Source organism: Ochotona princeps, chromosome 14 (genome assembly GCF_030435755.1).
Source record: "Ochotona princeps isolate mOchPri1 chromosome 14, mOchPri1.hap1, whole genome shotgun sequence".
In the NCBI taxonomy this organism is placed as follows: domain Eukaryota; kingdom Metazoa; phylum Chordata; class Mammalia; order Lagomorpha; family Ochotonidae; genus Ochotona; species Ochotona princeps.
Window position 1 is genome coordinate 20,247,345 of NC_080845.1, and position 25,047 is coordinate 20,272,391.

General features: G+C 52.1%; 1 protein-coding gene across 3 annotated transcripts in view; it reads left to right on the plus strand.

Moving 5' to 3' along the window:
* The first annotated feature begins 6,014 nt into the window (after nucleotides 1–6,014).
* The window catches only part of EPB41L4B (erythrocyte membrane protein band 4.1 like 4B), a 133,573-nt gene continuing 114,540 nt past the window's right edge, over nucleotides 6,015–25,047 (plus strand). For 2 of the 3 annotated variants that reach the window (XM_058672385.1, XM_058672386.1), the window contains exon 1: nucleotides 6,015–6,635. In XM_058672385.1, the coding sequence (XP_058528368.1) occupies nucleotides 6,327–6,635 (309 nt within the window). In that variant the 5' untranslated portion in view covers nucleotides 6,015–6,326. The remainder of the gene's footprint in view (nucleotides 6,636–25,047) is intronic. The other variant, XM_058672384.1, reaches the window with a different exon arrangement.

Here is a 25,047-nt window from a genome sequence, read left to right on the forward strand (position 1 = left end):
CTTCCTTAGTTGAAACTGGGATTGGCAGTCTGCCAAGGAGGGAAAGATGGAGAAGGCTCCTTTGGGGTCTGTGGTTCCTGCACTTTGGGTGCATAAGGAACACAGGGGAGTCATGGGACCCTCCCTTGGAACGCTGCTGCCATTCACAAGCATATTGCACTGTCGCCGCCAGCCCAGATGCCTAAGACAAACCGCCTGGGCTTTGCTTTGACCATCTTGGTAGAGCAAAGTTTTGGACAAACAGGGTCAGAACTGTCAGCCAGAAGCCTAAAGATGACTTGGCCTTCTGACTTGGCCAAGTCTGGAAAGGTTGATAATAATGGTCTGGAGCAAAGCAAAAGGGATCACCTGGAAGTAAACCCTCTACGTGAGGGTAGACAGGTGGTGAGAGAGATGAATCCAGCTACAGGGGACAAACTGTGTGTGGTCCTGCACTGTCCAGTACCATAGACACCAGTCATATGTGACATTTTGATTTCAGTTGAAATAAAATATTTAGTTCCATAATTACATTAGGCATCTTTTAATTGCTCAACAGTCACCTGTGACTAATGGCTGCCATATTGGATATGGCAAATACAGAAAGTTACCATGGTCAGCATAGATTGAAAACAGTGTGAAATAAATAGTTGTCTAACAGAGAGTAGGGGACAGGCAAGATCCCCAGGGGTGCCCAATGGGAGAACACTTGGCAGGGGTAACCCATGGATGAATCTCATTGGAGATGGAGGCACCAGGTGGACAGGCACTAGGCTGGTTGCCAGCTCTCCCCCCCTGTGGGCACTGATTCCTGTCTCCCTCTCTCTCTGTGACTCTGATTTTCAATTATGCATATTTCTCCTACAACAGGAAATGCATCCTGCAGGGAGAGATGGGTCCTCAGACAGGAAACCCACACTGAGGCTGCTATCGGGTCAGCAGGGGACACCTCTGCTTCTCCGTAGCTACTGATCTGTGTCTAAACAGAGGACTAGGTAGTAAATGCTAGGAAGGAAATATGGACTAAATGTTGAGAAGGAATCTATGGTCTAAAGCAAAAAGAAAGAATTGTCTAAAAACACTAATTTGGAAGTCAGCTGGAAGGTACTCTTGTCACCACTTCTCAAACTAAGAGTTCTGATGACTTATTAACTGTCCATTTATTTCTGAGTAAAGCATGGATGAGAAATGCTTTGCAAATGATTTGCTTGGGAATGAGTCCTTTAAAGAATGAATAAAGTGAGTGCCTATTTAAAATAGTATTTCCATTCTGTGCTAAATAAAGAAAACAAAACGAAGGCCTGAGATCTGGAAAACCCTTATTGCAATCTAAATTTTGTCCTTAAGCTGCATATTCTAGATGGTAGGTCTAGCTTCAGGAAAGGCTAGATCCAGGTGGTTAAAATCAAATTGTCTTGAAACATCTGTGTCTTTCAATCTGTTTGCTTCTCTTTGCATTGGTGTCATCTTCAGGCTTCCAGATGACACCAGAATCGGCCCACATCAGGTAGTTCTAGACGTACACACTGTTGGATTACCAAACTGAAAGGAAGGAAAAGTGCCTCTTCCCAATCACTGCAGCCTAAGTTCTAGAGATGAACTTGACTGGCCTGGCTGGGGGCTTTGACCATTTTTGAGGCGGTAACAGATCTCTGAAAAAGACAAAGCTCTGATGAGCCAATCCTAGTCATGTGCTCATATCTGGGGTTGGTTTCATCCAGACCACAAGGCTTCTGAGTGCAGGTGCAGGGATTCTGCTAAGTAACCCAAACTCTGTAACCCCAAGAAGGCAGATGTATGCCAGCCTGGCAGAAAGCACGGCTGCTCACTCTGCTTTCTTCACTGCGCAATAGCTACTGTTCTTGTGAAACAACAGCAGGAAGACTGAAGTGACATTTATTAAACACTTGGCACTATAGGAGAGGCTTTGCAGTATGTAGTAAGTCCTCAATAAATGTTATAGAAAGAGCACATTTACAAGGGAGTAAATAGGAAGCAGACATTCACGCTGCGCCCAATGGAAGCAGGGCATGCACGAGTTTATGGAGTCTCGGAAATGAGGCAGTTAACAAAGAGAAGAGATGGATGGCCCATTTTTGCAAAAGGAGCTCCTTGGAGACAGGCCTCAGAGCTGCTTAATTAACATGTAAAGTCTGCCCTGGAGGACCCATGTCGCAAAACACCTGTGGAGGGCTGGCATTGTGGCAGATGCTGCCAACCCATTCTGGAACCCTGTTACAATCCCAGCTGCTCCGTTTCTGCTCTGACTCCTTGCTAACGCTCCTGGAAAAGCAATGGAAGAGGGCTCAAGTGCATGGGTCTCTGCACCCACATGCAGATGGGAGCTCCTGGCTTCAGCATGGCCTAGCCGCAGCTGTGGAAGCCATGTGGGGGAGTGAACCAATGGTTGAGGGAAATAGACAAAGGAGAGGTCACTGAAAGTGAATGAGGAGAAGGCAAGAAGGCAGGTGACCCTGGAGACCAATCTCCAAAACAGTGGGTGTGAAATGAAGAGGCTGGGCTTCCAGTTCTGGACAAGGGAAGAAGTGAGTGGAGACTACTGCCCGAACACTCCTGCTCAAGATGGTTCTAGCCAGACAAGCAAGGGATGGCGTCTATGACAAAAGAGCATGAGAAGAAAGCTTAGGAACAACACAGCGTCCCTTCCCATGGTTCTGGAGGTTGGGAAATCCAAGGTCAAGGTGCCAACAAGTGTGGTGTCTCCTAGCTGGTGGCCGGTACCTACTTACCATGCCCTCACATGGTGGAAGGAGCAGAACAGCTCTCGGGGTCTTTTCACAGCACTAAGGTCACTCATGAGGACTTTCACTCACCCCTGAGTCCCATACCCCCTACCCCCAAGCTTCGGTGGTTAGGATTTCACATGCATTCAAATGGTAGCACTGAAAAAACAGAGTGAGGACAGAAGGACCATAGCACAGCAGAGCCCTAATAAGGTGTGTGTGCAATTCTGGCCACTCACTCGGGGCATCCCAGCGGTCCCAGAAAGGATCCTTACAGTTTCTCAAGGACTGCTCCTAGAGCTCAGATAACAGATAGGGACTTTTTGAGTTAATAGGCAAAGATGAAAAAAAAAAAAAGACAATAATTGAAACAATACAGTGGAGAAAATGCATTTTGCTCATCAGCTGCTGCCATTCTGAGGCTGCAGCTGGAGTAATGTGCAGTGTAGTCAAAGGAATCCCAAGCTTTAGTTTCTCCTTTGTGTGACAGAGGGGGGCGGAAGTCACCATGGTGGTAAGGCTGCACTGAGGTTGATCAGATGACACATAGGAGGGATGGGGCAACTGAAGCCACTGTGATAGCACATTGTCAAGCAGACCAGTCTTCTCCATCCCCAGAAAGCCACAGTACCCTACTAGGCCAGCAGGAAGATGATACAAGATCTTGCACTCATTCAACTAACATTCAGTGACTCTGAGTCACCAGCCAGCAGGCCAAGTGCTATGTGGGAAACCATAATGAGAAAGTTTTGTCTTCATGGAATGAACAGTCTAATGGGAGTCAATGATCATGGAAAATCAGCTGACAGAGGCTTCTGTGGGAGTTTCAGGAGAGATCATGCAGGTAGGGTGGCTGGGCTATGACAATGGTCACCACCAAGCCATTACTGAAACCACATTTGCAGCACAGCTGCTGTGGTACAGCCCGCTTAACCGCTGCTTGTAACATCTGCATCCCTTATCAGAGTGCTACTTCCAGTCCTGGCTCTTCCATTTCTGATTCAAATCGCTGCCCAAGTGTCTTGGGCAGGCAGCAGATGATGGTAAAACTACCCGAGTCCCTGCTCTGCATGTGGGAAGCCTGGGGTTCCTGCTTCTGGTTTGACCTGTCTCATTTGGGGGGAATGAGCCATATGAGTGGAAGATCTCTGATTTTTAGTTCTACCTTCCAAATATATATCTTTTTAAATAATGCTCTTGGATTCGTTTTCTATTGCTGCTAGAAAAAAAAAATGACAGTGGCTTCAAACAGCATAAATGTATTATAATTCTGAGGTAGATCTTGTGGGTTAGAAATCAAAGGTTGCACTCCTTCCAGAATCCCAAGGAGACACTTCTTCCTTCTCCAGTCCTTGTTTCTTAGACCCAACACTCTGACTTCCACTGCCCTTGTGCCACCCCCTCCTTTCACCCTGACCCTCCTTCTCCCCTCCTATAACTGCCCCTGGATAACACTGGAGTAATCCTCAAGTTTTTTTTTTTTTTTTAACTGAATCACTCCTGCGAAATCTGTTGCTGTGGAAGGCAACATAGTCACAGGTTCTGGTACATGCACCTCTTCGTGGCGTGGGGGAGGCATTAGTCAGTCTACCCAGCACTCCTGGGCAGGAAACAGGCTACCCCAGGAACCAGTGAGCGTAAGTGGTGACCTTGGAATGCCAACCTGCCTGCTGCAGCTGGCGTGTGGGAAGCAAGATGGGTCTTCGAAGGTGGATTGCAGATGCCCCTTGTAGGGCACTGTGGCTTGGGAGACTCCCACAGCTGTCCAATGGGCACATTGATACCATCATTAATATAAACACCAACACTAGACCACCAGCCAGGATCCTGGCTGCTGCCACTCAGGAGACCCACACCCTCTGGCATGCCATCTGTGTGACGGGGATAAACAGAATCACGTGGAAGGGCTGGAGCGAGGATGAATGACAATGTGAGGAGATCACCTGAGCCAGCGCCTAATTCTCAATCTATTCCGCAAAACCTCTGGACCCCCTCTCTCCGCCCGGCTTCCTCTGGGTCTCCCCAAAACCTTCGCCTGCTTGTCAGTCATGCCAGAGGCATGGCAAGAACCATGCCACTCTTGGGGCAGGGTGGTGGTTAGGACAGCAAAGCAGTGCTGCCCAAAGAGCGTGGTATTACCCAAGCACTTGGGCTGGTTGCTTAAGCTATCTAAAGCTCCAGTTTCCCTCTCTGTGGAATGGGATTAAGACGCTCCCCAACCAGGCTAGTGTGAGGATTATGGGAGCTGATGCATGGGAAGGGGTTAACACAGTGTCTGGCACAAGATTAAGAGTGCCCCAAGAGTGGCATGATTCCTCCCAAGAGGGAAAGACTCCTTCCAGCCCCATTTCCCTCCACATTGCTCACTAGACAGCCCCGGATGGCCCACTTCTCCCCAAAAGCCCATTTCAGCCTGTAATGCATGGCTTGTCAACAACTCTCCCTGTCTCCCAAAGGGTCCTACACAGCCTCACAGCCCCAGTTGTCTGCCTCCCAGTCATGCCTGGGGGAGTCAACAGGCCCAAGCCTCTTACTCGCAGGTGTTTTTCTGGCACAGTATGCTGGAAAAGTACTTCCCTCTCTTCCCCAGGCTTAATTTCCTTATTTGGCCAAGTCCACTGTTCTGGACTGGCTAAAGGAGCCCTTCCAGTTCTGAGATCTTCAACGGACGCGACTTCATTAAGGAGCAGTCACCCCATAAGGTTAACTGCTGCACCCCCTCTCCTCTTCCAGAAGCGGAACTGAGTGCTCTTTTTTCCAGGAGGAGAAACTCAACGCTAAGCTGCCCTCGCCAGGCCTCCCGGAGGGCACAAGGCGCTGTTCTAACCCAGCAGAGGGGCACTGGTCTCCGGGGCTCGGGCCGCCGGAAACACGTGTGTGCTCACCTACGTGGACACACGTGAGCACACCTACAGCGGCAGGGGGCGCTCGGGCCGGCAGGGGGCAGCACAGACCCGGCTTGCAATTACCCGGCGTAGCCCCGAGGGAGGAGGGCGTGCTGCAGTCCCGGCGGCGGCAGCGGCGGCGGCGGCGGCTGGAGGTGCAGCCTCCCAGGTGGGAGGCGGGGGCTGTGGGCTCAGAAAAAGGCGCCTTGGGAGCGGGCGCTCGGCGGGGCCTCCTCGGGCCCCGGGCGCGGCGCGGCGAGTGGGAGCGAGCGCGCCCGGAGCACGCAGGCGCCCTGCTCCGGCTGGCCCTCGGCCCGCGCGCGGCGGCTCGGGAGCAGCCCGCAGCCCACCGCCCGCAGCCCCCCGGGGCCGCCCGCGGCTGGCCGTCGGGAGCGGGGGGCCCCCTCCGCGCAGCCCCGCGCAGGCCGCCGGCCCCGGAGGAGCGCGTGCGGGCCTCGGCGACAGCTGCAGCCGGACGGCCCCCCGGGGCCAGCACCCCCCGAGCGCGCCCTCCCGCCCGCGGCCACCCGAGGCCGACGCTGGCCCGGCCGGCGCGCCCCGCAGGCGGCCGGAGCGCGGCCTCGGCCTCCGCCTCGGCGGGAGCGAGCCCCGGGCCGCAGCCCGCGGGTGGCGCCGGCGGCCGCGGGCACTGACGGCGTCGCGGGACGCTCCCGGGCGGCGGCGCACGGGGCGGAGGCAGGGGGCGCCCCCAGCCAGGATGCTGCGGTTCCTGCGCCGGACCTTTGGCCGCCGCTCCATGCAGCGCTACGCGCGCGGCGCGCCGGGGCGCGGGGCCGCCGGGCTGGGGGACGAACGCGACGGGGGGCTCCGGGGGTGCCCGGCCGCCGCTGCCGCCGCCCCCTCGGCGCTGCCCGTCGCCCCCGGGGGCAGCGTGTTCCCGGCCGGCGGCGGCCCGCTGCTCACGGGTGGCGCGGCCGTGCACATCTCCGCCGCCGGCGCTGCCAAGGCCACCCTCTACTGCCGGGTCTTCCTGCTCGACGGGACCGAAGTGAGCGTGGACCTGCCGGTGAGTGACGGGGGTGCCGATCCGGGGCACTGGCGCCCCGCGCCCCTCGGGACGGCTCTCCCTCTTCCCCCGTGCTTTCCATTCGGGCGCTCCCCTTGCGGCCCTCCGGAATCCCCTCCCCCATCGCGGCGTGGGAGCATTCCTAAGCCGCGTTCCCGCTCGGGCCAACCGTCCCGATCTCTTCCCGGGTCTTTGACTCTCGCTCCCTGCCCGACACCCTTGCAGCCTTTCGTGGCGCCCACCTAGTCTTTGGGGCCTCACCCCTTCGCTCGGGAGTGCAGTCCCCACGTCCCTGCCCCCTTTTGCGCTGCGAGGGTGGCAGGGGTTCCTGGCAAGTGCTGCCAGTCCGCCCCCAGGATCTAGCGGGGCCTTCTGGATGCAGCCATCCCGGGGTGCCCTAGGGTGGCTGCTTGCGCCCCCCCACCCGCAGCCCAGACTGGCCATCGGGTCTGGATGAGACGCTGAAGAGAGGGCTCGCTCCACCTGCTACCCGGCAGGTGCTCCAAAGTTAGGGAGAACGTTAGGTGGCCACTTTTGCTCTCATCCCACCTCCTCTGGGTTGTCCCCCAATCCCATTCCGAAGAGGTCCTCTGTCTGGCTAGGGTGGGGCGCCCCGGGGAGCTAACTCGGGCTCTCTGGAACACCTGGTCAACTTTGCGCTGGCAGAGCCTTGGCAGGGCCGCCTAGAGTCGGCCGCGGAGCCTGGGGGAGCTGGACTTTCCCGGCTTTGGAGGCAGCGTTCGTGGGGCTGGCGGGGCGCCCCAGGGCGGCTGCGCGCGGGCCTGCGTCCCGGCCACCCGCAGCATACAGGTGGTTGCGCCTCGCTTGGCTCCCGCAGGGAGCTAGGCCGGCGCGGCTGTCCTCGGCAGGGAGCCCAGCTGCCCGAGTCTCTCTGGCCGAAGGGGCCAGATGAGATGAGATCAGAGCCACCCATTAACGGGGCGCCTGCCGCGCACCCGGCGCTGCGGCAGACGACGCCTTCGGGAATCTCTGGGTGTGATGAGGACACAGCAGTAATTGGGCTTTAGATGGATGTTACAGATCATGGGGAGGGTTGCGAAGGGAAGAAAGGACATGCCCAGACTGCCCAAGGAAGCTTCTGGGCCTTGCGGGGCGGTGGGAATCCTTTGGACTTGGAACCAGGGACGTCTCCGCGGGAGGGCGGGATGGGGGATGGCCGACCACAGCCTTCCCTCCCTGCCTGGGGCAGAACAGCCTCTCTTTAGATTTGATTTGGAGACTGTTTGAATTTGTGGCAATTTTATTTTTGTGATTCCTTGGGCTCACCATAGGATATCAGTCTGCTATAAAAATCCCTTTTAGCTCTCCCCCCATCCTTTTTATTTATTTATTTTTTAATTTATGGAAAAGCAACCAGTGTTCCAGTGGGTGCTTGGAATTGTTGTCTTGAACATAAAATAAACATGTTACTGCTTCCCAGAAGGAGGCCCTAGGGCTTTTCCTGTGCTGGGAGTGAAGGCCTGGCAAGCCAAGAGCGGAGGGGGTGCAAGCTGGCTTCCCTGAGAGTGGGTAGCTGGTGCGGGAGAGGATGTGGCGTAGTTTGCAGCTGGGAGAGGAATGCTAAGCTTGGGAACTTTGACAGGGCTCCTCACCCGTGGCTTTCTGGTCTTGTTCCCTGGGGATAATTCGTTTAGGAAGTGTATTGCTCCTGTCAGGTTGGGTGCGACAGGCTGAAAGTGGTGTTTCTGAGATGAAAATGCCAGCTGAGTAAAAGGCTTGCCTGACCAATATATCCAAACTGGTACACAAACTAACGTGTTGGGCCAGGAAGGCTGACTTGTCCGCCTTGGCAGGGGCCCTGCTGGGGCAGGAGGAGAGGCCCTTGGCTTCCTGCAAGGTTTCTGCCCCAGTTCAGCAGTAGTGACTTGAGGGAAGAATTCTGGGTGCCATTTAGCAAGTGGTTTAGTGACCCCCATACTTGATGTAGATGCACACACACATACACACACATACTCCATCCAAACACAAATACAAGGCAGATGTGGCTGTTGTCATGTGAGCTCTCAGGGATGAAAAATGGCCTGCCAGCATGGCTCATGGATTTCACGACTGATGAACTAGAAGGGCATCGCACGGGATCCCCAATGTTTCCGGATCTGACTGTTGGTCCCTGTGATGAATTCTCAGAGTTACAGGGTTGGCACCTGGTGCCCAGCTCCATAGTGATTTTGTATTGGTGCTCAGCCCCCCAGATGTTATTATTTCATCTTTTTGGGACATTTCAACCCCCATGTCATTCTCCGCTTCTGTGTTCCTGAATTGTTACTGCTTCCCGCCTCTGCGGTTGCCTGGCTGCGTGTCACACAGATAGGATCCACCTCTGACCGCTCTGGACCCTGCTGTTCCTGGGCATGGAGAGAACAGGGACCTTACCAAGCTAACTGTGGCTCTTTGTCAGGAAACACTCTGGGGGGCAGGAGCCTCGAGGACTCCTTCGCCCAGCCTGCCGAAAGTGATGATGTGTTGTCATAAACCCTTTTATTAGTCCTCCTCAAGTCATTTGTCCTCTGACATGGCTGTGTAACTGGGCCGTGTGGCTCGACTCCATTTATTGGGCGTTTTTCATGTGCCCAGTGCCAGCTGTTGACACAAAGGTGAATGAGACACAGCCTGAAACACTTTCATTTAATTTTTTTCTCCTTCTGGGTGAAATGGAGAGAGGACAGGTGCTGGGCAGATGGGATGCGGGGGTGGGGGCGACTTCCCAGAGTCTGCCCCCTGAGAGTGTGGGATCTCAGACCCCAAGCCCTGTTTTGTCAAATGAAGGAGGAAGCTGCTGTGATTTTCCTCTGTGGAGAGTCTGCTCTGCTGGGATTGCAAGGACCCTGGTCCCTGTAGGTGGTGCTAACCTAGCCTAAGGTGTTTCAGTCTTGGCTGCAGTGAGTAAAAGGATACGTTGAAACAGCCAAATCTAAGATGCCTTCTAAAGTGGACTTGCTCTGCAAACCCAGCTGCTTCCAAGTCAGACTGTAGCTTCCTCTCCAGCCAGAGTGCCATCTGCAGCCACTCCTGTCTTGCAAGGCGCCTTCCTGTTGCCTAGCCCTCAAGTGTGGTCCTGTCTGAGCAGGACAGGACTCCCTCCCTCCCTCTGCCTGCCCTAGACACTTTCCCTGTATTAATGCAGCTGAAGATCCCATTAGTGTGCTTGGCAGCGGCACCCACTGTTGACTCATATTAGCTCTCTGTTGACTAAATCCCTGGCATTGCTTTTGCTCGTGTGACTGCTGCTCGGTCCCGCCTCCCATTGCCCTGTGCACACAGCCTTCCAGCAGCTCTGGGTGGAACGCTGTTAAGATGTGTGGCTGGTCAGCACTGCCCCCGGGCCTCGGAGCCAGTGCAGCACTTGGCACAGTGGCTTTCTCCATGTCTGGAGCTTGACTGTTGACTCACTGGGGGCGCAGGACAAACATGGAGGAATTCAGAGTGAGATCTGCATTGGCAGCTCCCAGCCTGGCTGTGCAGCCTTGGGCAGTTCCAGCTCTCTGAGCATCAGTTGTTTGGGCTGTAAAATGAGGGGACTGGGAGGAGTTAATGATGGGCAGAGCATAAAGAACCCCAGTAAACAGCAGGATACTAAAAGCCAGGTGATAGGTTGGAATCCTGTAAACTTCTCCCGCTTGTGTTTGGACTGTGGAAAGAATTTGACAAAATTTCTAATAACGGACATTTAAAAAATTAAGAAGATAAGACTATGCCAGACAGCCCAACTATTGGCTTCAATGTTTAGTGAAAATTGGATGGGAAAAGATCTCACTTTTTAGATGAGAAAAGAAACTAAGTTCTTCCTCTCCTTGCCCCTCTCCCAAATACTCATAAAAAAGCAGGTTCCCCTTTTTATAGGACCGAAGCCTCTGATCCACCAGAGTACCTGTGGCAGTGTAAGGGTCATGGGCTTAGCTTAAGGGTCTTGGGCTGGCTTTATTGTAGCATTGAAACCAACCCTAAGGCAACAGACCAACTACCCATTGTATGGGGTGGGAAATGGGACTGTGGTTGTAACCTGCCTGCCCACTTGCTCAGTTGACAGTAGGAACCCAGAAGGTGTAAAGGGCCAGCAGTAGAGAGGAAGATGAACCCAGGTCCTAACAATCGTGGAGGGTGCGGTGTGGGCAAGGGTGCCCTGTCTCTTGGCAGCTGGAAGGAGGACAGATTTTCCCAAACCAGTGGGCAACTCCAGCAAGATGATTGTATATGTATGCAAAGTTCACCTGGGATGAACTTTTTTTTCCCCTCCTCCAGTTACAATTCTAGAGCCAAGCCACAGAATTTCTGATTGTATGGTTCAGGAAACTGGACTTAAAAAAAAAATTATCTGAAACAATTAGTCCATCTGCTGGTTCACTCCACAGCTCGCCACAATTGCCTGGGCTGTGCCAGACCAGAGACAGGAGCTTCTTACAGGCTCTCATTTGGGTAGCAGGAACTTAAACACCTGTGCCATCTTCCAATGCTTTTCCCAGGCTGTTGGAAGGGATCTGAATTGAAAATGGAGCAGCTGGGATGAGAACTGATGCCCAGGTGAGATGTTGGCATCACAGGTTGCAGCTCCGTGCCAGGCCCACAGCGCCTGGCAGCCCCAAAGGCTGGACTCTCAGCGAGTACTGCAGGTGACTTTGACAAAGGGAGTGGTCCCTTCATGCTTTTCCGAGAAGAAGGCCTGGTGCTAGACCAAGAGAAGCTACACTGTAAGGCAGCCTCCCAGCTCATGATAAGCTGCAGCGGGCAGCCCACTGACCGTGGCCTGACGGCTTTGAGCTGAAGCTCGACCGTGTTCTAGGGAGCCTGAATTTGCTGCCCTGGCATGGAGGCTGGCAGTGCTGCAGTGGTCCAGGGACAGGGATGATGAGGGCCAGAATTGTCCCAGTGGAATCCGATGAATGTGGGGGAAAGGAGTGGTGAAGGCCAAGTGCAGGCTTGCTTTGGGGGCCAGGCTGTCCTTGCCCTCAGTTTTGGGAAGGCTCAAGGGACCCCAGGAGGGAGCAGAGGGCATCACTTCCCCCAAGGGTCCTAGCACCCATGGGGTGCCTTGCCTTACCCCACATTTCTGCTTTGACAGGGTAGGTGTGGGTTCACTCCGCCTGTCCTTCTCACACCCTGGGTGAGACCATGAGGAACCTTGGATGCTGATGGAGCAAGACAGGTGCATCCATGTGGGTCAAGAGTCTGTGCTGTTTTCGTAACGGCCTTTGTTTTCCAGGGAAGGCTGTGCTCGGTGATGAGCTTCCTTTGCCATTAGGCTGTGGAGAATGTGAGATCTCTTAATCCTGGTTCCACACTGCTGGCTTGTTAGGGTTAAGTGGGAGGGAGGGACTCTGGCATCCTTGGAGGGGTCTGCCCGTGCCCAGTCTCTTCAGGGCCAGTAACAGGAGCCTACGCTGCAGCAGATGCTAAGCATTTGCCAAGCACTCTCACATGCGTGGTCTCGCTGAATTCTGTACCTGGCACACTGCAGTGGATGAAGGTGCAGGGCTGTTCAGGTGTGAAGCAGCAGGAGGCCGGTGGGGTGGTGCCTTCACTTAAATTCTTGCCTGGAGATTTGCAGTGTTTCACCCCCATTTGTCCTCTGCGCCCTTGCGCCTGCCCCACTCTGCCCCAATCCCCTTCCCCTCAGCTGCCTGGGGGCCATTTTTCTCCTGCTTCTCTGCTCCACTCGGCACCTTCTCCTTAGTGGGAACCTGTGCTCCAGTTGCTGCCCGGAGCCCATGCCAGGGCCAGCTGCTGATTCATCTTGGTGTGTTTCTCAGGTTGGTACCTCTCCTCTGCTTTGGTTCTCTGTTTAGGACACATTGGAGGCAGAATGCTAGGAAACAGAGAGGGAAGAGAAGTTTAAACAGCAGCTAAGATCTCTTCAGCCACGGTTACCATCGGGGTGGGCATCTTTTCTTTGTTGTGTATGAGTGTGTATGTCCAGTGATGGGTTCTGCGATTGAGGGCAGTTTCTCTCCTCACTATTACAGCACAGGGATGTGAATCACAAATTTGTATCTCCTTAGGCAGAGGCTGGGAACCTTTCTTCTGCCAGGAGCCATTTGGATCTTTATAGCACCATTCGTGGGTCATACGAAATAATCAGCTTTAAAATTAGCCTGCTGTAGATTTATTGAATTTTGAATCCAACCTGTGGTTGGTTGCCTTGGCAGGGCCAGGCGAAATGATGTCATAGACCATGTATAGCCCATGTGCTGGAAGTTCCCCACACCTGCCTTAGTGTGAGGCCCTCGGCCCTCCTCTCTTTATGTTCTTGGGGACTCCTTAGCTGGGGTGAGTGGGACCCCACTGCCGTTGGCCATCTGAGGCTGTGTGTTGCCATCTGCTCCTGCTCGGAAAAGCAGGCTCCGGATGTCCGAGCATCTCTCTCCCTGGTCACGTCTTGCTGGCAGGTTGAAGGCCTTGTGGGTGTGACTTCAGTCCTGATTCTCCAGCCTGCCCAGGGATGCTCATGACTGACAGCAGCCATTGATGGTCTGGCAGAATTCCTCTTGAGTCTCACTGTGTCCCTGCTGTACTCAGCCTGATGACCGTAAGCTTACTCCAGCACCCTCTGTGACTACTTGCTGGAACTGGTTTGGTCTCACATAGCCAATTTGACTTTGGTTTGGTCTCATATCCAATTTGATTTTAATGTCTGGTGTCTTTTTAATTGTTTTCCAACCTTTTTATGGTTGTTTTGGTTCACAGTCTATTTTCGAGATTCAGTAAAGGGTGATTTACACTGCATTGAGCACAAGAGTAGACACTTCTTGAGTTCCAGTCTAGTAGGCCAGGCAGTATAGCTAAGTGCTGGGAACCCACCAGGAAGTGAGTACCTGAAGTGTGGGGTGGAGTTGGAGAAGGTTTGGGTAATAGTGAAATTTCCCCCAGAAGGTTTTGTGACAGTTCAGTCATTAGATTTCACTGAAAGACACCTGGATAGAGGGAACTAGCAGGTGCATTGGGAGGCAGGGAGCCAGAGAACCACATCTTTGAGGTAGGGGAGGCTTAAGAGCCCTGGTTGTGACCATAGGGGCGAGTGAGGAACCTTTGAGTGGCAGGGACTGAGAATAAAGGAGTTTGTTGGAGGCCTGATACTGTGCTACGTGTGTCTGTGATTACCTTGTTCAGCCTTCATAAATGTGGTGTTGGTGTCCCTGCTGTTATCCCTGATATCCTAGAGGAGAGCATCGGGGCTTAGTGGACAGGTTCAGAAACTTGCCCAGAGCTGCCGAGCTAGGCGGGTAGACTCCCACTGCCAGCTGGGTCAGTGTGGCTGGAGGATTGAGGCACGAGACGCCCCTGACGGACAGTACAGCTGGGCATGGGAGGGGAAAGGAGCCCCGAGCCTGCCTGGGGATTCTGAGGTGGATGGGAGCCTCTGAGCCCCAAAAAGTTTCCTCCTTTCCAGGTTGTTTGGGATTTCCAGAGTTTGCATTTGCATCTTTAGTCACATTTCTTGAATGTCATTTCTGGGGCTACATTCTGGCTTGATGGCTGTAATTTTGCACTTCTATTAAGTGCTTAATAGAACATTAAAATGATCACAGAGAAAAGTACTTTCCTTACTCCCATCTGGCTGCATAGCAACCACTTGCTTTTACCTTTGCACTGTTCTGGGTCTGTACTTTTGCATATGTGTATATAAGGTTTGCAGAGCTCCTCTTTAAAAAACAAAATCTGTTTGGGGCCCAGTACAAAGGTTCAGTGGCTAAATCCTCACTCACTTTGCGCATGCCAGGATCCCATATGCGGACCGGTTCTGTCCCAGAAGACCCACTTTCTATCCAGCTCCCTGCTTGTGGCCTGGGAAAGCAGTAGAGGACGGCCCAAAGCCTTGGGATCCTGCACCCATGTGGGAGGTCCAGAGGAGGCTCCTGGCTCCTGGCTTTGAATCGGTTTAGCTCTGGCCATTGCAACCACTTAGGGGTCCCAAGTGTCCGCTTTGGTGGTGAGCTCCTGGAGGTGCTACTCTCTGACGTGTGTTTTGTATAACGTGTATTTTGAGTCAGTTGTGGGTGCCTCCTCCTTCACTCAGCCCTGCCTATGCATTTGCGGCACTGTCTGGAGAGACTCAACCTGTGTGTTGTGGTTTTTATCCCTGGAAGTTTGGGGCCTCTCTCCCAGGACTCTTGCTTCGTGCCTCACCTCCTCCAGGGTCAGTTTGGGGACATGCTGGCAGGCAGGGTCCTTTGTTCCCCTTACCTTTCTGACCAAGCTATTTAGTGTTGCCCAGTTTGTGGCCTACCACTTTCTTTAAATTTTAAACCATCTGATATAGCTACAAAAGACTGGGCCATGAGTAGCTTGAAGAAAAATGATAAGTCAACATTCTTGCACCCACTCGACCCCTTGGCTTAAGAGCAAAGACCACCCCTGGGGTTGTTAGAGACCCTCTGCCCCTCGCAGTTCACACTCGTCTCCCACCTGAAGGGCTTTCCGCCACCCCCAGTTTGCACTCCCCTTCCCCACGAAGGGTTTTCTCCATCCCTTCCTCTTCATGGGTTTTCCACGTAAGTGCCTTTGCCCAAATGTGAGGTTGTTAAGTTTGCATGCTGCGAGCTTTACATACATGGATTTGCATTTGACATTGCGTCTGTGAGATCCATCCAGGTTAGGAAGGTTAACTCTACATCTTCCTGTACTTGGTTTGTCTACAGCATGAATATACTGATTCTGCAAACATAGTGAATGTACGTCTGGGCGTTTGAGGTGTTTCCAGCTTGGAGCTGCTTTCACGCCTTCTGGAGTTGGTCTGGCAGTGGACAGGTGCACGCAGGTGTCTGGGCAGGTGCTAGGGAGGAAGCGGGAGGCTGTACGGCAAGGTCCATGCCCGGCCCTGATGTCAGAGTCCCTCTAAGCAGTGTTCCCCAGCTTATTTGCCTTGGTTCCTTCATCTCCTGGGAGTCAGTGGCCTTCGCTTTCCCCAGTTCTTGACAAGGCTGAGTACTACCCATGTACTTTCCTTCCAGAATGCTCTGTGGTTTTCACCTGGTTTGGGTGGTGCTGTATTCTCCCACTGTTTGCTGCTGCTGCTCCCCGTCTGTGTCACATGGTCTGCTGTATCTTTTGTCATCTTTTGAGTGATCACAGTGGACCAAGAGAGGGTGCTTTATGTTTTTAATTTTTAGGTTTTTTTTTAAAGATTTACTTATTTTTATTGGAAGGTCAGATATTTACAGAGTGAAGGATAGTCAGAGATCTTCCAACTACTGGTTCACTCCACAAGAAGCCACAACAGTTGGTGTAGTCAATCTGAAGCCAGGAGCCAGGTGCTTCTTTCGGGTTTCCTGGGTGGGTACAAGATCCCAAGGCTTTGGGCTAGTCTTTACTGCTTTCCCAGGCCACACACAGGGAAGCTGGAAGGGAAGTGGAGCAGCTGGGATACAAACTGGTCCCCATGTGGGATCCTGGGTGTGCAAAGTGAGGACTTTAACCAATAAGCTACCATACCAGGTCCTTAATTTTTATTTCTAAAAAAGATTTATTTCTTTGAAAGGCAGAGTTGCAGAGAGACAGGGAGAGAGAGATGGAGAGCTTCCATGCACTGGTTCACTCCGCAGATGGCCTCAGTGGCCTGTGGTTTAACGTGCTGGAACACAGTGCTGGGCCTGAGAAGGCCCTTTAAGCCTCAGAATCAAGAAGCTTCCTGATTGCACTAAGCATTGATACCTGAACTTCTGTTTCACTGTGGTAGGAGCTGAAATCCGTTGCTGTTGCTGGCTTTTGGTGAATCGCTGCAGGATCTGCAGTATTCACTTCTGTTCTGCTTATTAATTTAAGAGGAAGAGGAGAGGGGAAGGGAGAGAATGAGTATGCTCCTGCAGGCGATACACTCCCCAAATGCCTGCAATGGATGGGTTGAAGCCAGAAACTCAATCTAGCTCTCTAATCCCCGCCCTCATCCCTGTTCCTCCCCCCTCTCCGCTCCTGCTTCCCTTCCTCTTCCCCGTCATCCTTCCCCCTCCTCCCTCCTTTTCTATCGCTTTTCCTCCCCTTCTGTTTCCCCTTTCCCCTTGTTCTTCCCCCTTGCTGCTTCTCCCTTCCTCCTTTACTTCCTTTTCCTCCTTCCCCTTCCTTCTCCCCTTTTTCCTGCTCCTCCTGCCTCCTCCCCTTCTTCCTTCTTCTCCTTCCTCCCCCTCTTTCCCATTTACCTTGCCCCTGGTTTGGAAGGTCTGCTCTGGCCTTAGGCTGTTGCACCCCAGCTGGGTACCCTCTCCTTCTCTCCTGTCAGGAGGTGCCAGTAGACATTGTAGAGAATGCACTATCAGTAAACTCAGAGAGAAGAGAAATGGGCTTGACTGTGGGGCCAGGGAAACCACTGGATTTTACTCCCAAAGGAGCCCTTGGAGACCACACATGATGCAAAACCCTGGTCCTGGGGTGGAAGTCCTGCTCTGGCTGCTTTGGGACACTCATTGCTGCTCACCTGTGGCTAATGAGCAGTAATGAGGGTGTAATAGGCTCAGCCTCCTGCACGCAGCCCTCCCGGCCGCTGCAGGTAATGTTCAGGGAGCTTGCCTCTCCTGAAGCTCTGCTGTTTCTCCTGCAGCCAGTTGGGGTTCTCTCCCGACACACTGGGTGGGGGTGGGGGTGGGGTGTTGTCAGGCTCTCTGACAATGGCGTGGGTGTGGCTTCATCCAGGAAAGCCTGGTAAGCCATAAAGCCTTAGGAGGGTTAGTTATTAACCTGCAGTGCATTCGCAGCTGCCTGTCTGTGGCTTTTCACCGAGACCACGGTCTTTTTATTGCTCCTGTGACCCGAGGCTTAAGCCACCTGCTCAGTTGCGATCTGTGCTGGCTGGCATTGTAGCTGCTTTGATGTCAGAAAGGGAGCTGGTCAAGGTCCAGGCAGGGGCCCAGGCTGCCTTGGAGCTGGTCCCAGCCATGCCTACAGGCTAGCAGAGTGGCAGATCCCCGGGAGCAGGACTGTGTGTGATGGGAGAGCGGGGAATTCCGGCTTGGAAGTGTCTATTCAGGATCCCGCAGTGTTCAGGAGCTGTGGGGTTGACTTTGCTTTCTTGTCTGGGTCTGTGGAGCTTTATTCTAATGAGTAGAGGGGAGTTTCTGCTCATTAAAGCGGCTCCTGAAGAAAATGCAAAGGGAATGTGCTTTGTTTTCAGAGGCCAAGAGGGGTGGCACACACAAAGAACACCTGTGACATGGCCTTTGTCTCCATTCCCTCGCCCAGGCTGAGCTCTCCACGCCTGAGAGTCCTTCCCAGTGGATGGAAGCTGTGTGGCTCAGGGGCCTTTGGTGAGGGAACTAGCAGGTGGAAGGTCTCTCTGTCTCATGGGGTCAGTTTTGAAGTGTTCCAGTCCTCATAAAATCATTACTGTCCTCTGACCTTTGTGGGGCTGCTAATGAGTTACAACAGTGACTTCCAATGTTTACTTCCAGCTACCATCAGCTGCGGAGCTTTTTCTTGCTTCTTGTAAAGGATTTTTTCTTTTTATTTGAAAGTCAGAATTACAGAGACTGAGAGAGAGGAGGAGATAGAGAGAAGGTCTTTCATCTGCTGGTTCACTTCCCAAGTGGCTGTCTCAGTCAGAGCTGGGAACCTGTTCTGGGTCTTGCACTTGGGTGCAAGGACCCAAGGACCTGAGCCATCCTCTGCTGCTTTGCCGGGCCATAAACAGGGAATTGGGTTGGAGGTAGAGAAGCTAGAACACAAACTGACACCCTTGTGGGGTAGCAGTGCTGCAGGTGCTGTACCACCACACTGGCCACTGGCGAGCTTTGCAGTGTGGCTTCAGGGATACACCCAAGATGGCCACGGTCAGGTTTGCTGGTCTTGGGAGGTGAGACACAGTCATCACAATCCTTTAAATCTCTCAGGGAGATTCCAGGAGATAGCCAGGTTTGAGAGCTGATGTGTGGCGTGGTCACACCCATTACATTTTCAGGCTGTTGTAGGTTTAGCTCAAACTTTCACCTTGCCTGGTTTTGTTTAGTCATTACATCCTCTTTTAGAGAATTGTGGGTACTCTGATTTTCTAGAAATCTCGGCAGCAAGAAAATTGGGGCCAGCATCCCACAGCTGATAAGTGATCGAAGCAGGCTCACCATAGTTTTCAGGCTCTGGGTCCACTTCTCTGCACTGATTCTGACAGCTCCTGCCAGCCTTCCCCACTCCCCGGCTGGCACAGGCTGGCACTGCCCCCAGCCCCTTGATTACGAGCTGAGTCTTTGACCTTATGGGCCTGGCCCTCCCTCAGAGCCCACTTCAGAGGCTCTGTGTTTCAGGAAGGTGGTCCCAGACCACCCCTCCTCCCCTGATCTTCCCTTAGGCTTGAGTACTTACAGGGCAATGACCCCGTCCACTCACCAATGTGGTGCCACCATTGTCACTGTCAAGCCAAAACACTTTCGTCACCTAGAAGGGAAACCCATCACCCACTCAGTAGTCATCCCTGTTCCTCCCCACCCCCTCCAGCCTCGGGGAACCACTACTGTGTTCTCCCCTGTGGATTTGCTGACCTTGTATACTTAACTAGAATCATTCAGTGTATGCATTTGTATCAGGTTTCTTTCACTGTAACTTCATGTTTTCCAGTTGCATTCACTGTTTATACTGTTCAGAGCCCTTTATGTGGATTAACTCTTGGATGCCTCACAGCTAATGAAGTAGTTTGTTCCTCTTAGCATCCTCATTATGCAGATGAGAGGGCAGAAGCACAGAGAGGTTAAGTCACTGCTGGGGCACACTCAGCAGGTAGTGCTCTTGGCTGTGGCACTGCCCTTCTGGGAGCTGCTATTGACCTAGACTCTTAAGACTGGCGCCATTACCCAGACTGTGAATCAGCATTTGAAGCATGGAGCCGAAACTCCTTCAAACAGCGTAGGGTGCAGCTCCCAGGGTAGAAACAATCAGAGCTGCCACTCAAGGAAATGCAAAACAGAATGGCTGTGGAGGAATGGGGGTTCTGTAGTTACGGTTCTTGGCCTGTGACCAGCATTGTGATTCAGGGGGTGAAATCACCACCTGTGACCCTGGCATCCCTTCTCAGGGCATTGGTCCAAACCTGGCTGCTCTGTTTCCCATTCAGCTCCCAGCTAGTGCTCCTATGAGAGCAGTAAAAAATGGCCCTGTTACCCATGCGGGATCCCCAGGTGGTGTTTGTTCCAGGCTCCTGGCTTTGACCCAGCCCTGCCCTGGCCCTTGCGTCCATCTGGAGGAATGAGCCAGCAGATGAAAGAAATTGCTCTCTGTCACTCTGCCTTTTGATGGAATGGGTGGATATTGTTAGATTTCCTACAGATGTTAAATAGTGAGCATCGTGTTGTTTTCCTAACATCAGAAGCCGATTGAGGTGTTGAGGGCTGAGTCTGAAGAACTGTTGAAAGGCAAGAACACCCAAGGAAAGGCTTTCTTGCTGTATGTTGGACAGAGTTCCAAGCACCTGGTGGATTTACTGTTAATTCTCACCGAAACTGCACCAGGCCACCAGTACCCCGTTTGAGAGCTGAACACACACAAGTGCAAAGCAGCGAGTGCTACACTTGAGGTCTGGCCCTCACAAGGCAGCAGACCCAGAAAGAAGTCTAGCTCTAGCGACCACATGCTGGTATTCCCCCCCCCCCCCTTAAAAATATAAAGGGAGCTAAAGGGCATTTGGCTCAGCCCTTTAGCTCCCTGTTAGGATACCTGTGTCCCACATGCAGGGCCTAGGTTCAAGTCCCAGCTCTGGCTCCCAGTCCCAGCTTTCAGCTAATGCAGGCCCTGGGAGATAGCAGTCATGGCTGCAAGTCGTTGGGTTCCTGCCACCCAAATGGGAAACCAGAATTGAGTACCTGGTTTTCAGCTTCAGTATGGACCCAACCAATACAGGCATTTGGGGAAGGAACCAGCAGGTGAGAACTTACTCTCTGCTTCTCCAAAGTTTTAAAAAGTTTTTCTGGGTTTTGGTGATTATGTACAAATAAGGCAGTGAGAGAATAGTCAAGTGGATTGAATGCTAAAAGGAAAGGAAAAAACTAATGGGGAAAGTACTAATTTGATTTTTGTAAAATTACTCTGATATTCTGTGCTTTTTAAATAAAGTGATATGTGCAGGTTTCATGATTTTTAGACATTGTCAACTAAAGGAATCAAAAATAAAAGTTCTATGTGATAGTTCCATCAGGAGTCCGTTACCTTGTTCACATTTTGATGTCTATGCCCTTACTACATTCATTTATTTCTACATGTAAAGAAAAAAATTTCTGACAAAAGTGTGGTCATGCTGGGTATATTCTTTCCTAGTAAATTGTGAAAAAATATGCTGTTAATCTTTATAGTTTCTTCCTCTTACATTTGAAACAAGCTGCTAGGTGATTTGGCCCTCTCTGCAGGCAGGAGAAATCTTACCTCTGCAGGTGCATCCCAGAGTCCCAAATGGCCGTGATATGATAGGCCACATTGCTGGGCATTTATGACACATGGTAGGACATAGGTTGAGCATCAGGTTCTAAAGTCCTGCTGAGAACATTGGGTTTTCATTATGTCTCCAGTCCTCTGGGCTGAGGGCAGTGGGGCAGGCACAGCCATTGCTATTGGCTGAGAGAAGGGGCTGTTTAAGGGCTGAGTTGTGATGACTCCTGCCTCAAGTTCATACATTGAAGTTTTATATCCCAGGACAGCAGTTCCCCCTAACTCGGGGTGGACATCCCAAGATCCCCATCGGGTTTTTACAACTGTTAAGATACCGAACCCTGTATAATGAAGGTACTTGAAGAGGTTCATAGAAATGTAATTAAGACAGGCCAGTGCTGTGCTGTAATAGCCTGAGCTCCACCTGTGATACCAGCATCCCATATGGGTACCAGTTTGTGTGCCAGCTGCTCCACTTCTGATCCAGCTCCCTGACTGTGGCCTGAAAGAGCAGCAGAGGATGGTCAAGTTCTTGGGCCCTTGTACCCACGTGGGTGACCCAGAAGAAGTGCTTGGCTCCTGACTTTAGATTGTTGTGATAGTTTGAGGAATGAACCAGAGGATGGAAGATATTCTCTCTCTCTCTCTCTCTCTCTCTCTCTCTCTCTCTCTCTCTCTCTCTCTCTGTCTCAGGCTTTGTAACTCTCTTTCAAATAAAAAATAAATGTAATTTTGGGCCCAGTGGCGTGGTCTGGCGGCTAAAGTCCTCGCCTTGAAAGCCCCGGAATCCCACATGGGCGCTGGTTCTAATCCCGGCAGCTCCACCTCCCATCCAGCTCCCTGCTTGTGGCCTGGGAAAGCAGTCGAGGACGGCCCAATGCATTGGGACCCTGCACCAGCGTGGGAGACCCGGAGGAGGTTCCAGGTTCCCGGCATCGGATCGGCGCACATTGGCCCGTTGCGGCTCACTTGAGGAGTGAATCATCGGACGGAAGATCTTCCTCTCTGTCTCTCCTCCTCTGTGTATATCTGGCTGTAATAAAATGAATAAATCTTTAAAAAAATGTATTTTTAAAAAGAAATGTAACTGAGATAAGTTGATTTTGCTGCAGATTTGTTTTGGAAATCCATGCATACTATTTTCACGTATTTTCCTGTGAGCTTTTTAGAAGACTTCTCATATGCAAGGATTTCAAAAAAAAATTTTTTTTGCACCAAAATAAACTCACCTCTTAATTCCATTTCCATGAAGCTCCTTCAGATTGCCTTCTCCCTGTATACATGCATCTATGGTAAAGCTTCGTTTATGCATTAGGCATGATAAAAGATGACAGTGATGGACAGCAACAAGGCTGGACAGTTGTAATGATATGTAACCCTTCTTGGGATGATGTTGGTGGTGGGTAACTGAAACCCTGGAAAGAGAAACTGGATAAGGATTGAGGGAGGACATATTGCCTCGGAATGCCTATAAATAAGTAGGCAAGAGTAATGACCTTCTTTTTAAACTTTTTTTTAAATTATTCTATTTGAAGGCAAAGAGAGATTGGTTGAGATTGAGATGTCCATCTGCTGGTTCACTCCCTGGTGGCTGCCACAGTCGTGGCTAAGCCAGGCTGAAGCTCAGAGCCGGGCAATCAGCCTGGGTCTCTCCTAGACGCACGGCAGGGACCCAGCCACCAGAGTTATCCGCTTCATCTCCTACTGGCACATTAACAGGAAGCAGACACTCCCTTCTGGGATGAGGGAGTCCTAAGTAACTCCAGCCCAGCTGTTTGTTCTTTTGACTCATGTGAGCCCTTCGCCATTTGGTTCAGCTTCTCTGACTGGTGCGGTGCCAGGCAGAAAAGCTTGGCCAGTACCATAGCAGATAGGCAGAACTGGGTGGTGGTTTGTGGGGAGGTGAGGTGGATGTTGATTGGAGATGGTTTCAGACAGGTGAAATTAAGCTCATTCTGATCCTGAGCCCTAGAGGGTCGGAGCCCTGCTGGAAGAACCTTGCTCAACAGCTCCCCTGAGGAGGGCACAGGTGGAGGTGTTTGGAAAAACAGCCTGTGAGTCACAGGAGGCAGGAGCAGGGAGACAGCAGCAAGGCCCTGAGCATTTGTGGGATGCTGCAAGGTTGGCAGACTTACTGAGAGGTGGTTCTCTGAATCCTAGTGTACACTGTGATGGTGCTGAGCTAGTAGGAGTGGCAGGCGCCTCATTTGAGGACTTGGGAGCCGTGCATTTGGTGACTGGAGTTGGGGGTAAAGTCGATGGTTGAAGCTGCAATGTGGCTCCCAGGATCTGTGCATGGCAGGTTGATGAAGGTGAAAATCCAGGAGTGGAGCAGCTATAGGGAGAAGTCCAGGCACTCTGTTCGCTGGGTCCCTTGTTTCAAAAGTTTGCAAATGTGAGGCAGTTTTGTAATTTAAAAAAAAATTTTTTTTTATTGGAAAGTCAGATTTACAGAGAGGAGGAGAGACAGAGAAGATCTTCTATCTGCTGGTTCACTCCCCAAGTAGCCGCAATGGCTGAAGCTAAGCTGATCCGAAGCCAGGAGCCAGGAGCTGCTTCTGGGGTCTTCCACACAGGTGCAGGGTACCAAGGCTTTGGGTCATTCTCCACTTCTTTCCCAGGCCACAGGCAGGGAGCTAGAAGGAAAGTGGAGCAGCTGGGATATGAACTGGTGCCATATAGAATCCTGGCACGTGCAAGGCAAAGACTTTAGCCACCAGGTTATCATACTGGGCGGCCCCATTTTTGTGTTTTTTAAAGAGACTTCCCGCAATAGTGTAAGCTTCAGTATGTCAGAAAGCCTTAATTTGTTCCTGATGTTTATGTTCTTTTAAAATTAGCTTGGTTTTTACTTTATTTGAGAAGCAGAGAGGAGGTGAGTGATAAGGCAGAATGAGAAATATCTCTTTTGCAGGTTCATTTCCCAGATGCCTGCGTCAGCCAGAGCTGGGCCGGGCAGAACCCCATCCAGGATGGTCTCCCACACAGCTGATAGCAACCCAAGCCCCAGAGCCCTCAACTGCCACCATTTCCTGTGCACATTAGCAGGAAGCTAGAACGGGAAGCAGAGTAGCTGGGACTTGAAGCTGGTTCATCATGAGGGACAGCAGGTTGGAAGGTTGGAGACAAGTCCTGGAAGGATTTAAGTTCTCATCCAGAAGGGCTAGCATGGGAGAGTGAAATGGAGAGCAGGGTTGCCTTGGCTGATATTGATCAGACGTCTTTGCTGTGCCACGCCCAGGCCACCTGTATTGTTTGGACTTCCAACTCAGAGTCCCTGAGTGTAGGAGTTTGATGTGCCTGCCACCAGGTAGTACGGGTGAGAAAAGGGAGGTGACTCTTGGCCACCTGCTCTCTATTGCCACAGAGGAGTTGCCGTTTTCAAATGCGACAGGCGCAAAACTAAGCCAGGTGCCAGGTGCATACAAGATGGAGTCAGAGATACACCCCTCTCCCCATGCCTCATGTGTTTGCAGAGGCATCTGTGTTCATAGGTCTGTCCACATTGCCTGCTCGAGCAGGAAGAACCAGGACAGGTGACAGTGTTGTCCTCAGAATCGTACTCCATCTTGCTTCTCTGAGGATGCCAAACATCAGCCGTTGGGGTCAGCACTCTGGTCTGGGGTGGTCCATGCTGCACATGTGACACGTAAGAGCTGGTGTCTAACATGGGCCCAAGGGGAAAAAATAAAAGCAGTACTTGAGCAGGCGTTGAACATCACAGCTCTGAATCCCAGTTGGGGGCGTTTTTTTTTTAAACATTTATTTATTTTTATTACAAAGATATACAGAGAGGAGGAGAGGCAGAGAGGAAGATCTTCCGTCCGATGATTCACTCCCCAAGTGAGAGCAACGGCCAGTACTGTGCCGATCCGAAGCCAGGAGCCAGGAACCTCCTCCAGGTCTCCCACACGGGGTGCAGAATCCCAAAGCATTGGGCCGTCCTCGACTGCTTTCCCAGGCCACAAGCAGGAAGCTGGATGGGAAGTGGAGCTGCCGGGATTAGAACCGGCGCCCATGTGGGATCCTGGCACGTTCAAGGCGAGGACTTTAGCCACTAGGCCATGCC